Genomic DNA, 17,383 nt, shown 5'->3' on the forward strand with positions numbered 1-17,383 from the left:
GCTATAAAAAAAGAGTGCTTAGTTTATTTGAATTTTCGGTATAAAGAACATTGTTTTGAATTTTCAAACGTGTGTGTGTGTCTGAAATTTGTATCTGTGAATTTTCGGGAGGATTCTACCAGAGAGCCCGACAGGACACTAAGTGAGACAGTTGTTAAGTGAATTTTGCCTCGTTTATGACCTTTCTTGTCATACCTGTTAAATGAATCACTGTAATTCAGTTAACAAGAGAGTTTTTAAGCGAACATGGTTTCACCATTGACTTTGCTTGTCAGTCTTCCGATTCCCCTAGAAACAGTGATAGCAAACCTTTTTTTCCTCGGGTGCTGAAGGAGTGTGCGCGCGCACTATTGGACATGCGTAAGTGCCCACGTCCATAATTCAATGCTTGAGGGAGAAAACAGCTTCCTCCCACCCCCTGAAGGCCTCTGGAGGCCAGAAACAGCTTATTTCCCAACTTCTGGTGGGCCCAGTAGTCTTGTGTTTCGCCCTCACCAGGCTGCAAAGGCTTCCCTAGACCTGAGGGAGGGTAAAAACGCCTTCCCCCATCCCCCCGGAGGCTCTCTGGAAGCCAAAAATGCCCTCCCAGAGCCTCTGTGTGAGCCAAAAATCAGCTGGTCGGCACACACATGCACGTTGGAGCTGAGCTAGGGCAACGGCTCATGTGTCAGCAGATATGGCTCCGTGTGCCACCTGCGGCACCCATGCCATAGATTCGCCATCACTGCCCTAGAACTTTCTGCACCAGGTAGAGAGAGCATGAGGTTCCATCCACCTGTCTATTTTGGATTTTTTACCCTTTGTGCATGTGTAGAAGGTAGAAGAACCCCAATCATGGCATCTGGGGATGTGAGTGGAGCTTTGCGCTGCCTTCGCAACCAGCTTTCCGATGACCGATTGGCATGAGCGAACTGGGACCATTTCTCCCCTGGCCTAAATCCATCTTAGGTTTGTTAGCCAGTACATTTCCCATATTAGATTTCTCCTCCCCCCTCTTCCCATGCTCCCCCCTAACCCTTTTTTAAGACTCTATCTCTGCCAATTCAGCAGCCCTCTCCCCCCGCTGTCCCTTATTCTTAATTTCTACCTAGAAATTACCTAGAGGAAAGTGAGGCTGTTTGGTCTACCTTTGTATCTCCTGGAGAGATTCAGAAGAGGCATGGCCCAATATACAAAATACAGTGGTACCTCTACTTACGAACTTAATTCGTTCCGTGATCAGGTTCTTAAGTAGAAAAGTTTGTAAGAAGAAGCAATTTTTCCCATAGGAATCAATGGGAGGGTGCAGGCCGTTTCCTCCCAGGAGATTCCTAGAGAGGCCCCACGGAGGCTTCTCCCCACCTTTTCCGGCCCTGTTTCCTCCCAGGAGATTCCTAGAGAGGCTGCACGGAGGCTTCTCCCTGCCTTTTCCGGTTACAGTTTTGGAGGCTCGAGTTTGTAAGTGGAAAATGGTTCTTGAGAAGAGACAAAAAAATCTTGAACACCCGGTTCTTATCTACAAAAGTTCATAAGTAGAGGCGTTCTTAGGTACAGGTACCACTGTATATAAAATAACAATATACAAAATCAATAAATCTTTTGAGGCAAATGAAATATGAGGGTGGGTCAAAGGAAGAAATGCAGAATTGACACTATTGTGGAAGAAATATAGTGTTAGAAATAGATGATCTTGAAGCCCAAATAAATCCCAATTATTTTAATCATGTATTCCCCAAATATTGATTGGTTGGTTGGTTGGTTGATTGGTTGATTGATTGGACTTTTATGCTGCCCCTCTCCGAGCACTCGGAGCGGCTTACAACATATAATAAAACAATGTACAGTGTTCCTTCGATTTTTGCGGGGGATGCGTTCCGAGACCACCCGCGAAAGTTGAATTTCCGCGAAGTAGAGATGTGGAAGTAAATACACCATTTTTGGGTATGGACAATATCACAAGCCATCTCTTAACACTTCAAACCCCTAAATTACTATTTTCCATTCCCTTAACAGCAATTTACTCACCATTATTACTGGTATTCACCATTGAATAAGATACTTAGTAATCCTGATATTTATAAACATAATTATTTATTAACAATAATTATTTTTTTTGTTATTTATTTTCAAAAATTATTAGTTTGGCAATGATATATGACGTCATTGGGTGGGAAAAACCGTGGTATAGAAAAAAAAACCACGAAGTATTTTTTAATTAATATTTTTTGAAAAACCGTGGTATAGGTGATTCGCGAAGTTTGAACCCGCGAAAATCGAGGGAACACTGTATAACATTTTAGATCCAATTAATTAATTATAAAATCTAAAAAGCTCAAGCCATAAAAATCAGTCATTCCCATTCAATCAACTTAGATAATCAAATATGCTTAGATAATCAAAATAAAAATGCAACCCATGCCTACAGAGACCAATATATAGCCCATAAACAAGATTACCAGTGATTATGTTCAGTATTAGACATAAAGTAATAGAATGAAGGTTGGAAATGCCGCCAACCTCTGATGAATCTTAGCCATTGGGTTTTTAGATTCGATCGACAAAAGCTGTATTTCAAGGCCGAAATAAGTACAAAGAGTCAAAATTAAGTGACTCTTAGGTTGTTTATTTTGCAAGTTATACTTCAAGATTAAGCTTTTTTTAAAAAAAAATCCTGCTGAAGCTCTGGAATCATTAGTCAGCTTTATGTTAATTTGGAAGCTAAGTAGACATTTGTATGTATCAGCAGATCTTAGAGTGCAATTTTATATAGTGGAAGAAACACGTACACATTGCAGCTTGGATTCCTCTGCAGTTTTCTGAGACATAATTGTTGTTTCAAATAGTCTCTCGCCATTCATTTCTCAAGAATGAAACCGCTGGAATGGATTCTTGGGGCAGAGTGTCACAGTTCACGTCCACTGAAAAATATTCAGGAAAGCGGCCGTTGAGCCCAAGCTTTGACATAGCTTGTGACATTTAGAGAGATCTAAGGCAGTGATTTTCAACCTTTTTTGAGCCGCGGCACATTTTTTACATTTACAAAATCCTGGGGCACACCACCAACCAAAATGACACCCTAAGACACTCTCCTCTCTTTTTCCATCCCTGTCTACTCCCCACCCTTGTGTGTGTGTGTGTATACACACTCTTGAACCATTTCCAAAAACAGGTGAGGGCTGGGTTTTATTCTCTCTTATTCTTTGGGTGCTTTTTATCATATGCTTTAAATCAAGAGTCATTTCTCTCTCTGTCTTTTGTTTCTCTCTCTTTCCTCTCATTCTCTGTCTCAATCATTTTCTCATTTCTCTTTTTTTCTCCCCTTTTTGCTCATTTCTCTCTTTCTCTCTCCCTCTCCTTTTCTCTCTCTCTTGCCTTCTTTCTCTCTCAGTCTTGCTTTCTCTCTTTCTTTCTCTTTCTCTCTTGCTTTCTCTCTCTCTCTCTCTCTCGCTTTTTCTCTGTCTCTTTCTCTCTCTTTCTCACTCTCACAGCAAAAAGTTGCGAGACCGGAACCTGAGCTTCCTTCTTCGCGGCACACCTGACCATGTCTCGCGGCACACTAGTGTGCCATGGCACACTGGTTGAAAAACACTGATCTAAGGGAATCTATCTGAAAAAAATCCCTTCTACCGTAGTTTTCTGACTAGCCAGATTTAGCGGCTGTAACTGTAAGATCTCATCAAGAGCTCTACTATTCTGATATAACAGGACGTTTTGACATTTGTTTTTCGGTTTTAACATTAAATGTATACTTGGCTTTCATATTTCACTGGCGTTAGGGTATTATAGGGTATTCCACAGCTCACATTAGAGAAACATCTTTCAGCTGTGGCGAGGGGGGCGTTTGCCCAAGTTTGCCTGGTGCACCAGTTGCGGCCCTATTTGGACCGGGAGTCACTGCTCACAGTCACTCATCACCTCGAGGCTCGACTACTGTAACACTCTCTACATGGGGCTACCTTTGAAGAGTGTTCAGAAACTTCAGATTGTGCAGAATGCAGCTGCGAGAGCAATCATGGGCTTTCCAAAATATGTCCATGTTACTCCAACACTCCGCAGTCTGCATTGGTTGACGATCAGTTTCCGGTCACAATTCAAAGTGTTGGTCATCACCTATAAAGCCCTTCATGGCACCGGACCAGGGTATCTACGAGACCGCCTTCTGCGGCACGAATCCCAGCGACCGGTTAGGTCCCACAGAGTTGGTCTCCTCCGGGTCCCGTCAACTAAACAATGTTGTTTGGCGGGACCCAGAGGAAGAGCCTTCTCTGTGGCGGCTCTGACCCTCTGGAATCAGCTCCCTCCAGAGATCAGAACTGCCCCCACCCTCCTCGCCTTTCGTAAACTCCTTAAAACCCACCTCTGTCGTCAGGCGTGGGGGAACTAAAACATCTTCCCCTGCCTATGTAGTTCTTTGTGTATGATATGACTGTATGGATGTTTGTTTGTTTTTATATATATTGGGGTTTCTTGTTTTTTAGACTTTTTAAATGTATTATTGTTATTTTAGATTCTAACTATTAGATTTGTCATTATATATTGTTTTTATCATTGGTGTAAGCCGCCCCGAGTCTACGGAGAGGGGCGGCATACAAATCTAATAAATAATAATAATAATAAATAATAAGGCCATGTTTGGCAGGATAAAACAGAGAACAAATCATTCTTTGAGGGGGGAGTTGTGTGTGTGTTTTTAAAGAGGGAGCGAGAAAATTTGTTTGGTATTAAACCATGTTTTGTTTTTAATTTGCAGAATTTGAAGAACCAGGATTTACGGACACTGGATTGAAACAAGGTGCCTTGAGATGTCTGGCTCCTATGAGGATTCTGTTGAGGTTTTTAGTGACAGCTTTTGGGAGGTAATTATAATTTTGTTTAGGTGTGTCTGAAACAGAATGTTGACTGGTGGCTTGAATAGGATAGGATAGAATAGAACAGAATAGAATAGAACAAAATTCTTTATTGGCCAAGAGTGATTGGACACAGAAGGAATTTATTTATTTATTCATTCATTCATTCATTCATTCATTCATTCATTCATTCATTCGATTTTTATGCCGCCCTTTTCCTTAGACTCAGGGCGGCTTACAACATGTTAGCAATAGCACTTCTTAACAGAGCCAGCATATTGCCCCCGCAATCCGGGTCCTCATTTTACCCACCTTGGAAGGATGGAAGGCTGAGTCAACCTTGAGCCGGTGATGAGATTTGAACCGCTGACCTTCAGATCTACAAGTCAGCTTCAGTGGCCTGCAGTACAGCACTCTACCTGCTGCGCCACCCCAGCTCATTTGTCTTTAGTGCATATGCTCTCACTGTACATAAGGAAAATAAAATACATTCATCAAGAATAAAAACATACAACACTTAGTGATAGTCAACGTTACTAATAAGCAGGGGTGGACTCTAGCCGGAACGCTAAATCGGGCTCGCCGCGGCAGCCAGTGGATTTTGCTTCTGCACCTGTGGAGATAGCAAAATCACGCACGGAACTGCAGGTCCGCCTGTGTTTTGCTGAGGGTTTTTTTTGCTTCCGCGCATACCGAATTACGGGCGCACCTGTGGCTCTGTGCGCAATTTTGCTATCTCCACAGGTGCAGAAGAGAAATCACGGTGGCCCTGCAAGCACTCATGAGCCGTAGCGACGAGCCCCATTTAGCGTTCCGGCTACCAGCCTACCCCTGCTAATAAGCTATCAAATCGTACTAGAAAACAAGTAAAAATAATATCAATTGAAAGTTACAAGCACAAGGTTATCGTAATAAGTGGAAAAACTGTACTGAAACCCTACTAAACCAAATACGAAATAATAAAGAGATAACAGGTCTCAGGTCTAAGGGACAAGAATTTAAATTACAAGCCTTTGGAGACAACATAGCTTTTATTATTGAAAATCCGACACAAGCGGGTATAAAAATTAATGGAAGAAATAAATAGCTATGGAGCTTTAGCAGGATTAAAAATTAATAAATCTAAAACTAAAATTATGACCAAAAATATGACAACGAAAGATAAAGAACAGTTAGCTAGAGAATTAGAATTGGAAACTACCGAAAGAACTAAATACCTAGGAATTAATATGTCAGCTAAATGCATAACCCTAAAATAGGCTAATTATCATTTGTTATTAAGTAAAACAAAACTGCAATTAGAAACCTGGGCCAAACTTCCAATTTCATTATTGGGAAGAATTGCAACAATAAAAATGTCCATACTACCGAAATGTTTATATCTCTTCCAAACGATTCCAATTAAATTGGAAGGAATCTTCTTTAAAAATTTAGGGAAATTAATATCCAAATTCGTATGGGAAGATAAAAAAGCAAGAATCAGACTCAAATGTATTCAAGATAGCCCTAAACAAGGTGGACCTGGCTTACCTGACTTTAAATTATACTACCAGGCTGCAGTGCTAACATGGGTCAAAGAATGGATACAACTCCAAAATATAAGATTGCTAGCCCTAGAAGGCCATGACATACAGACAGGTTGGCATAGCTTCATCTGGGATAATAAGGCCGCCACACATTCTTACTTTAAACATCATTTGATCAGAAGGTCACTATTAGATACCTGGAACATAATTAGGAAACAACATTATACTAAAATACCATTATGGTTCTCAAGTATGGAGGCAATAACTTTCCCGAATACATTAAGCCTTGAGAAAATGCTAAAATATTCACAGGTATTAGATAAAAAAACAAATTTGAAATCACTAACACAATTAAAAGATAAATTAGTGAAGATTGGACTTAATCCCTGGATAGTTCAATGGATTTGCAGCTGGCTGAAGCGTAGACATCAGAGAGTTATTGTTAACGGCGAGTATTCTGAGCAGAGTCAGGTTACAAGCGGTGTGCCACAAGGGTCTGTTCTGGGTCCTATTCTTTTTAATATGCTTGTGAGTGACATAGGGGAAGGTTTGGTAGGGAAGGTTTGCCTATTTGCCAATGACTCTAAAGTGTGCAATAGGGTTGATATTCCTGGAGGCGTCTGTAATATGGTAAATGATTTAGCTTTACTAGATAAATGGTCAAAGCAATGGAAACTGCAGTTTAATGTTTCCAAATGTAAAATAATGCACTTGGGGAAAAGGAATCCTCAATCTGAGTATTGTATCGTCAGTTCTGTGTTAGCAAATACTTCAGAAGAAAAGGATTTAGGGGTAGTGATTTCTGACAGTCTCAAAATGGGTGAACAGTGCAGTCAGGCGGTAGGGAAAGCAAGTAGGATGCTTGGCTGCATAGCTAGAGGTATAACAAGCAGGAAGAGGGAGATTATGATCCCGCTATATAGAATGCTGGTGAGACCACATTTGGAATACTGTGTTCGGTTCTGCAGACCTCACCTACAAAAAGATATTGACAAAATTGAATGGGTCCAAAGACGGGCTACAAGAATGGTGGAAGGTCTTAAGCATAAAACGTATCAGGAAAGACTTAATGAACTCAATCTGTATAGTCTGGAGGACAGAAGGAAAAGGGGGGACATGATCGAAACATTTAAATATATTAAAGGGTTAAATAAGGTCCAGGAGGGAAGTGTTTTTAATAGGAAAGTGAACACAAGGACAAGGGGACACAATCTGAAGTTAGTTGGGGGAAAGATCAAAAGCAACATGAGAAAATATTATTTTACTGAAAGAGTAGTAGATCCTTGGAACAAACTTCCAGCAGACGTGGTAGATAAATCCACAGTAACTGAATTTAAACATGCCTGGGATAAACATATATCTATCCTAAAATAAAATACAGAAAATAGTATAAGGGCAGACTAGATGGACCATGAGGTCTTTTTCCGCCGTCAGACTTCTATGTTTCTATGTTTCTAAGAGGAAGGAATTAAAATAGATTGGTGGCCCTATAACCAAATAAAATCCAGATTACAGACTGATATAGAAAAATATGGAATCCAGAAAAGCGACATACCATTAGATAAAATATTAATAGGACCAAATAAAAAATCAATTACTAACATATATAAAATACTATTAGAACATCAAAACGTAGAAGAAATTGCCAAAGGCAACATGATAGCCTGGGCTAAAAATATTGGCTATACAATTCACCTAGATCAATGGGAAAAAGATAGATACTAGTAAGGAAGAGAATAATAATAGCAATACAGTCTTAGTAAATTATTTGACAGTGTTGTGGGAAATACTTGTTAAGCTGAGTTATGGCATTTGGGGGAAAACTATTCTTGTGTCTAGTTGTTCTGGTGTGCTGTGCTCTATAGCATTGTTTTGAGGGTAGAAATTGAAACAATTTATGTCCAGGATGTGAGGGGTCAGTGGATATTTTTACAGCCCTCTTTTTGACTCATGCAGTATACTGACCCTCAATGGAAGGCAGGTTGGTAGCAATTATTTTTTCTGCACTTCTAATTATCCGTTGGAGCCAAACCAGACAGTTATGGAGTTGCAGAGGACAGACTCAGTAATTCCTCTGTAGAAAAAAAAACATTCTGATTTCAAATATGTAATTTTATAATTATGTATTTATAATTATAAAATATATAATTTTACAATTATAAAAATGCGAGCTCAAAATGTCTTCAGTATTCTGAACTCAAAGCAGGAACACAGTTGTACTATAAGACAAATTCCATAATGGGTGTGTGTGTCTTATCAGAAATATTTGGACAGGGAGTCATTGCTCACAGTCACTCATGCCCTCATCACCTCGAGGTTCGATTACTGCAACGCTCTCTACGTGGGGCTACCTTTGAAAAGTGTTCGGAAACTCCAGATCGTGCAGAACGCAGCTGCGAGAGCCATTGTGGGGCTTCCCAGATTCGCCCACGTATCTACAACACTCCGTGGCCTGCATTGGCTGCCCATCAGTTTCCGGTCACAATTCAAAGTGTTGGTCATGACCTTTAAAGCCCTACATGGCATTGGACCAGAGTACCTCTGGAACCGCCTGCTACTGCACAAATCCCAGCGGCCGATAAGGTCCCACAGAGTTGGCCTTCTCCAAGTCCCGTCGACTAAAGAATGTCATCTGGCGGGCCCCAGGGGAAGAGCCTTCTCTGTGGCGGCCCCGGCCCTCTGGAATCAACTTCCCCTGGAGATTAGAATTGCTCCCACCCTCCTTGTCTTCCGTAAACTACTCAAGACCCACCTATACCGCCAAGCATGGAGGATTTGAGACAGGCTTTCCCCCAGGCTTTCCCCCAGGCTCATTATAATTTATGTTTGGTATGTATGTGCTGTTTGGTTTTTAATTATGATAGGGTTTTTAGTTATTTTTAATATTAGATTTGTGCCATTATAATATTGTTTTTAGTGTTGTTGTGAGCCGCCCCGAGTCTTCGGAGAGGGGCAGCATACAAATCTAATAAATTGAATTGAATTGATAAAAAATTAACTGCTGCTACAGATAGTCCCTTATGACCAATCATTTAATGATCAATTGAAATTACAAATACCTCAAAAAGAGTGTTTTACAGCTCAAGTGGAGTTGGGCTGAGAGTGACTGGCCCAAAGTCACCCAGCCAGCTTTTCCTCACCGGCTTTCATGCCCAAGGCAGGATGAACCATGGTAGATCAGTGGTTAGAGTGTAAATTGGCAGTTCAAATCTCACCAGACTCAAGGTTGACTCAGCCTTCCATTCTTCTGAGGTCAGTAAAATAAGGATCCAGATTGTTTGGGGCAATATGCTGACTCTGTAAACTTGCTTAGACAGGGCTGTTAAAGCACTGTGAAGATGTATATAACTTTAAGGGCTATTGCTATTTGAACTCACAAGGGTTTCTAGCCTGATGCCTTAACCCATTAGACCAGTGGTTCTCAACCTGGAGGTCAGGACCCCTTTGGGGGTCGAATGACCGTTTCACAGGGGTCGCCTAAGACCAAGGGAAAAGACAAATTTTGCATAGTGTTAAGAAATAAAATTTTTATTCTGGTGTCTTGGAACGTACTGTATTTTTATAATCTGGCAAATCAGGTGTTTACATTGGGGGTGTCCCTCTGACCTTCCTGCCAATCAGCTTAAAGCTCTGTTGGGAGAATTGGCACTAGACCTATGGTTTGTTTGTTTGTTTGTTTGTTTGTTTGTTCGTTCGTTCGTTCGTTCATTCATTCATTCATTTATTTATTTATATTGGATTTTTATTCCGCCCCTCTCCGTAGACTTGGGGCAGCTAACAACAGTAATAAAAACAGCATATAAACAATCCAATATTGAAACAGTTAAAAACCCTTATTATAAAACCAAACATACACACAGACATACCATGCATAAAATTGTAAAGGCCTAGGGGGAAAGAGTATCTCAGTTCCCCCATGCCTGGCGGCAGAGGTGGGTTTTAAGAAGCTTACGAAAGGCAAGGAGGGTGGGGGCAATTCTAATCTCCGGGGGGAGTTGGTTCCAAAGCAGGTATTCAGATAATCAGAAACTGGTAATCAATCCTGCAAGTTTAGTTTTATTATTGAAATTTTAATAATGTATATTAAAGGAAATGCAGACAATTTGATTCCAACTTAAATGTGCTCAGTCGGTTTTCACCAAATTGGAAACTAGTTTTGAGATTACAAGACGTATATGTAAATGTTTTATCCTTTTGACAGGTTGGGAATTACAAGCGGACAGTAAGGCGCATCGATGATGGATATAGACTTTGTGGTGATCTTATGAACTGTATTCATGAGCGTGCAAGAATAGAGAAGGCTTATGCTCAACAGTTAACCGAATGGGCAAAACGATGGAGACAACTTGTAGAAAAAGGTACATCATACTTTTTGCACATATTTTGGACTTCTTTTGACTACAGAAATAGGTGTTCCGAGCCCCAGAGATGGGTTCTAACGTTCCTCACTGCCAGTTCGCTTCCTCCCACGCCGTGTGGGCACATGCATGTTGTGTACTGTGAGGTTGCGCCACATTCATTCATTCATTCATTCATTCATTAGATTTGTATGCCGCCTCTCTCCGTAGACTCGGGGCGGCTCACAACACAATAAAACAGTTCATGACAAATCTAATAATTTACAATTTAAAATATTTTTTAAAAACCCCATTATTAAGCAGACATACATACAAACATACCATACATAAATTATATAGGCCTGGGGGAGATATCTCAGTTCCCCCGTGCCTGACGACAAAGGTGGGTTTTGAGGAGTTTACAAAAGGCAAGGAGGGTAGGGGCAGTTCTAATCTCTGGGGGGAGCTGGTTCCAGAGAGTTGGGGCTGCCACAGAGAAGGCTCTTCCCCTGGGGCCCGCCAAACGACATTGTTTAGTTGACGAGACCCGGAGAAGGCCCACTCTGCTTTGCACACACATATACGCATGTACAGTGCTGAAAACTCAACTTCTGCGCATGCGCAAAAACCAGTTTCTGTGCATGCGCAGAAGTGAAAAACAAAATGGCGGCACCTACGCCACTGTTGAGAGAGTCAGTTCGGTGGTGTAGCCAGCTATCACAGCCAGTTCGGCAAGCAGGGGGAATTCTATCGCACCGGTCCGAATTGGGAGAAACCCATCTGTTGTGGTTGGCTCTGGCCCAGCTCCTGCCCCAAGGAATGTAGAGGTGGATGTGGGGGAAACATCCACATGCCACAGGCCTGCTTTGCTCCCGATAGAATCTCTCAACGAAGGCTCCTGATGAAGGAAGCGTGAGTAGCAGGGAAGGGGGTGTTTGGCAGACAGCCCAGGAGGAGATCAATCATCCTTATCATCCCTGGATTCTGAACAAGAACTTATGACAGACCCACACATGCATTGAGTGATGCATAGGAGAGAACAACTGAAGGATTATTACAGGAGATAAGTGAGGCCACCTGTGGTTGGGTGGGGCTGCTGTAATTAGTGCTACAGATAAAAAGAGCAGCATACTGATTTAGCCTCGTGGAAGTTTATCTGATTCATAGTTTCATCAAGATCGTGGTTTTGCTGTTTCCCTGTTCAAGATTGTGTGTGGACTTTCTGGACTTTGGAATTGGACTCAATTTCCCAGTTACTGGGTGAGAAATTGGATTGCATTTAACCTGTGCCTTGTGTGTACCAGAAAATCCCTTTGACATTTAAGAGTTTTTTCTGCTTCTCTGTTGATAAAGACTTTTGGTTTTCCTTCTATCGTGTGGTGTGTGTCTTTTTGGACCAATTACCCTGTAATTACGGGCAATTGGGACATGCGGGCAGAACACCACCTCTGTTCCAAACACTATTTATCAATAGTTTCTACTTTGGAACATTTCAGAAAGTTTGAAAGACCACAAGAACACTTTCCTCTTAGATCAGGAGTGTCAAACTCAAGGCCCGGTGGCCAGATTCCGGCCCATAGGATACTTAGATCTGGCCTGCGGGGCCGCCCTGGAAACAGCAAAGAGCTGGCCTGCGATGCCTCTGCCAGCGAAAAGGGCGCTCAGGGAGGCTGCTCAAAGCCTGCCTGGGCTCTGTTTTTGACCACAACAGCCTCCTGCAGCCCTCTGCCAGCGAAAACGGAAATCCGGTCAAAAAGGAAGCCCCAATGAATGACATCGAGGTGGCCACACCCCCTGGCCACACCCCCATGCCCCCGAGAGCAAACACAGCCCTGATGCAGCCTTCAATGAAATTGAGTTTGACATCTGTGTCTTTGGTTAAAATGGGTAGTTTTGAATTCAAATTTTTTGCATACTTCTTTTGACAATATTTAGACCCTATCCTGTTGTGGGAACTCACCAGTACAGGGTTAGTGTTTGAGTGGAGGCCTCCATGGAATACAGGACTGTAGATGTGTTGTTGATATTTGTCAGGCACGAACAAGTAGATCCAAATGGAACAGTTCAAGTAGCTATTTCAGTGTTTATATTTTGCAGGAATCTTCTCAGACTTGCAGTTTACGCTGGGCCAGACTATATAAGATTCAGCAGCTTTCGGAAGGGGGGAAGGGGTGTTGTCATCTGATATATAAAAAGAAAGATATATATAAAAAATACTAATTAGACTCAGAAGTGGAAAACCCATCCCAAAAGAAGGTACAAGCAAACCATTATCCTTTCCATTTCCAAAAAAATCTTCCTGGATACATCAGTGTCATTTGCAGGAGTCAAACCTCAGGAAATATAGTTATAATTTTAATCAAATGAGCTTGTATGAACTTAATCATTTAATTCCTTAATCATTTAATTTCTTAACCCAGTGATTTTCAACCTTTTTTGAGCTGCGGCACATTTTTTACATTTTAAAATCCTGGGGCACACTCTCCTCTCTTTTTCCATCCCTGTCTCCTCCCCACCCTTGTGTGTATGTTTGTATACACACTTTTGAACCATTTCCAAAAACAGGTGAGGGCTGGGGTTTTTTTCTCTGTTATTCTTTGGGTACTTTTTATCATATGCTTCTCTCTCTCTTTTGCTTCTCTCTCTTTCCTCTCATTCTCTGTCTCAATCATTTTCTCATTTCTCTTTTTTTCCTCCCCTTTTTGCTCATTTCTCTCTCTGTCTCTCCCTTCGTCTCCTTTTTTCTCTCTCTCTTGCTTTCTTTCTCTCTTGCTTTCTCTCTCTCCCTCTCTCTTGCTTTCTTTCTCTCTGACACTTGCTTTCTCTCTCTTTCTCTCTTTTCTTTCTCTCTCACACTCTCTCTATCTCTATCTCTCTCTTTCTCTCTTTCTTTTTCTTTCTCTCTCTCTCTCACACACACACACACTCTCTCTCTCTGCAAAAAGTTGTGAGACCAGAACCTGAGCTTCCTTCTTCGCGGCACACCTGACCATGTCTCACGGCACACTGGTTGAAAAACACTGCCTTAACCCTACATGGATCCTTTTAGAACTTTGTATTCCACTTGTGGAAGTAATAAATGATACTCCTCCCCCCCCCCCAAGGCCTATACAATTTAGGCATGGTATGTTTGTGTGTATGTTTGGTTTTAATAAGGGTTTTTAGTTATTTTAAATATTAGATTTGTCATACGCTGTTTTATTATTGTTGTTAGCCGCCCCGACTCGGAGAGGGGTGGCATACAAATCTAATAAATAAATAAATGAATAAATGAATGAATGAATGAATGAAGAAATGAATGTAGAAATGAACAAATGAATAAATAAATAAATAAGCCATAAGGAAATGGATTCAGATACAGTTTCATCTAAAATTGCACAGCAACATCTCACTTTGAGATTAGGATATTTACAATTGGTCCTAATCATTATATAATCTTTATATAGTCATTGTATAATCGTTGTATAATTTTATACATCCTGCCACTACTCCCCCTCTCTCCTTTGTCAAAAGAACAAAACCTTCCATCATTTGACCATTCTCTTTCCTGTCCAACTTAAGGTAATTTGGGGATAGTGAGAACAGTAACATGTTTTCCTAACGTGTGTGTGTACATTCTGCAGATGTCTCATTTTTTCCATTGCATGCAGGGCCACAGTATGGGACCGTTGAAAGGGCTTGGCACGCCTTTATGTCCGAAGCGGAAAAAGTGAGCGAATTACACCTCGAAGTAAAAAATGCTCTAATGATCGAGGATTTCGAAAAGATAAAGAACTGGCAGAAGGACTCTTTTCACAAGCAAATGATAGGTGGATTTAAGGAAACGAAGGAAGCGGAAGACGGGTTTCGGAAGGCTCAGAAACCATGGGCTAAAAAACTGAAAGAGGTGAGTAAGTTTCCCAGTCACCTTAATCAAACGTGTCCTTGTTTTCCTGCTTTGTGGCTGCCTGGGTTGCCTCCCAAGTACGGCTTCTTTGCTTTCTACCCAAACAAGCCAGCTGGACTGATTCCAGTGTAGAAGCCGTTGGTCTGCTTTTGGACAAGAATTATTTATTTCAAGCAATAGCAAAACATCTTCTTCCTTTAAAAAAAAAAGAAACCAGTTTTGCTGCCTTTTGAAGAAAAACAAAAAGTAGCTTTGAGACTGTTCTGTCGGGCTCTCTGGTAGCCTTCTCCCAAAAATTCACAGGTACAAATTTCAGACACACACACATTTGAAAATTCAAAACCCTTTCTCCCCTAAAAGGGGCTGAAAATTTGGGTGTGTCTTATACTCCGAATGTAGCTTTTTTGAAGCTTTTTTCCCAGCCCTAACGAGGCGCTCAAGATCTTCCCAGCTTGCAGGCTTCCTCATTGCTACTCCCTCCAAAACAGGGGGCCAGTTCACTGTCCCTCGGACTGTTGAAGGGCCAGACTATAAAAAAACCTATGAACAGATTCCTATGCACACTGCACATACCTTATTTCTTTCTCTCTCACTCACTCACTCTCTTTCTCTCTCTCTTGCTTTCTTTCTCTCTCTCTCTCTTGCTCTCTCTTGCTTTCTTTCTCTCTCTTGCTCTCTCTGATTTAGCTTTACTAGATAAATGGTCAAAGCAATGGAAACTGCAGTTTAATGTTTCCAAATGTAAAATAATGCACTTGGGGAAAAGGAATCCTCAGTCTGAGTATTGTATTGGCAGTTCTGTGTTAGCAAATACTTCAAAAGAAAAGGATTTAGGGGTAATGATTTCTGACAGTCTCAAAATGGGTGAACAGTGCAGTCAGGCGGTAGGGAAAGCAAGTAGGATGCTTGGCTGCATAGCTAGAGGTATAACAAGCAGGAAGAGGGAGATTATGATCCCGCTATATAGAATGCTGGTGAGACCACATTTGGAATACTGTGTTCAGTTCTGGAGACCTCACCTACAAAAAGATATTGACAAAATTGAACGGGTCCAAAGACGGGCTACAAGAATGGTGGAAGGTCTTAAGCATAAAACGTATCAGGAAAGACATAATGAACTCAATCTGTATAGTCTGGAGGACAGAAGGAAAAGGGGGGACATGATCGAAACATTTAAATATATTAAAGGGTTAAATAAGGTTCAGGAGGGAAGTGTTTTTAATAGGAAAGTGAACACAAGAACAAGGGGACACAATCTGAAGTTATTTGGGGGAAAGATCAAAAGCAACATGAGAAAATATTATTTTACTGAAAGAGTAGTAGATCCTTGGAACAAACTTCCAGCAGACGTGGTAGATAAATCCACAGTAACTGAATTTAAACATGCCTGGAATAAACATATATCCATCCTAAGATAAAATACAGAAAATAGTATAAGAGCAGACTAGATGGACCATGAGGTCTTTTTCTGCCATCAGACTTCTATGTTTCTATGTTTCTATGTTTCTCTGTCTCTTTCTCTCTCTCTTGCTTTCTTACTGTCTCTTTCTCTCTCTGCCTCTTTCTCTCTCTCTTGCTACCTCTTTTCCTCCCTTCCTTTCTCTCTCCCTCTCTTTCTCCCCATTCCTTCCTTTCCTCCCTCCCTCCCCTCCTTCCTACCTCTCCACTTCTCTTTCCCTTGCTTTTTTCCCTTCTCTTTCCCTTTTCTTTCTTTCTCTCCACTTCTCTCTCTCTTTTCCCTCTTTCACCCTCCCTCTTCCCTCCCCGTGGAGGACTCACCCGCCAAGCTTCCACCCTCCAACCCCGGACTCCCATTCAGAAAACAGGAGCTAGCAACTCAAAGAGAACGAGGCGGGTGTGTGCGTGTATGTGTGTGTGTTGTGCCCAACTCGGCTTTCGGCAAGCCTTACTTTACCTTGGGTGAGATGAGATTGAGGGGGACGTTCTCACTGTTTTACCAGTGCGGCCTTGGAAAAGACCCGCGGGCCAGATAAATGGCCTCAGCGGGCTGCATATGGCCTGCGGGCCATAGTTTGGGGACCGCTGCTCCAAAGAATGTTTTTTCCAGCCCTAAGTCGTTGCAGGCTTTTTTTCATTGCTACTCGCTCTGAATAAGATTTTTTCCAACCCTAACCAAGGGATAAAATAACGTGCTGAAGCTGACCAAACTAAGGACATTAGCCAGATAAATATCTGGTAGGCAGATCCCCCCCCTCTATTTTCCTCCCTAAAAATTAAGATGTGTCTTATAATGCCATACGTCTTATATTCTGTAAAATATGGTAATATCGAAACTTGTTATGGGTGGGTGAGGTATTGTAATTTTACATTTGTTAAGACGCCTCTTCCATAGGTGGAAGCTTCTAAGAAAGCGCATCATACCGCGTGCAAAGAAGAAAAAATTGCCGTATCCAGAGAGGCTAATAGCAAAGCGGACCCAGCACTGAATCCAGAACAACTAAAGAAGTTGCAAGACAAAATTGATAAAAGCAAACAGGATGTGCTTAAGGTAAATCGTATGGATTCTTGAAAGCATCGCAATCGTGGCATCTAGTGAAAACCGTGTGTTACTTCTCTCATGCTGAATTTGTAAGACTTTTGTAGTAAATGTACCTGACCTTTGATGAATGAATCCCAGGGAAAGAAAAAGGACCGTAGTTTACTTAGTTTAATGCTGTTACATGTTTGGTTACCGTATACTTCAGTGATTTTCAACCTTTTTTGAGCTGCGGCACATTTTTTACATATACAAAATAATGGGGCACCTTGAGTGGCGGGGGGGAGTGGGGGGGGGCGGCTAAAAAATTT

General features: G+C 41.5%; 1 protein-coding gene across 4 annotated transcripts in view; it reads left to right on the forward strand.

The window, feature by feature from the left end:
- The window catches only part of PACSIN2 (protein kinase C and casein kinase substrate in neurons 2), a 67,290-nt gene that overhangs the window by 26,047 nt on the left and 23,860 nt on the right, over positions 1-17,383 (forward strand). For all 4 annotated transcript variants that reach the window (XM_070755302.1, XM_070755300.1, XM_070755301.1 and 1 more), the window contains exons 2-5: positions 4,730-4,835; positions 10,554-10,710; positions 14,340-14,575; positions 16,929-17,084. In XM_070755302.1, coding sequence (XP_070611403.1) covers positions 4,782-4,835; positions 10,554-10,710; positions 14,340-14,575; positions 16,929-17,084 — 603 coding nt within the window. In that variant the 5' untranslated portion in view covers positions 4,730-4,781. The remainder of the gene's footprint in view (positions 1-4,729; positions 4,836-10,553; positions 10,711-14,339; positions 14,576-16,928; positions 17,085-17,383) is intronic.

This window comes from Erythrolamprus reginae, chromosome 6, assembly GCF_031021105.1.
Source record: "Erythrolamprus reginae isolate rEryReg1 chromosome 6, rEryReg1.hap1, whole genome shotgun sequence".
Taxonomy (NCBI): domain Eukaryota; kingdom Metazoa; phylum Chordata; class Lepidosauria; order Squamata; family Dipsadidae; genus Erythrolamprus; species Erythrolamprus reginae.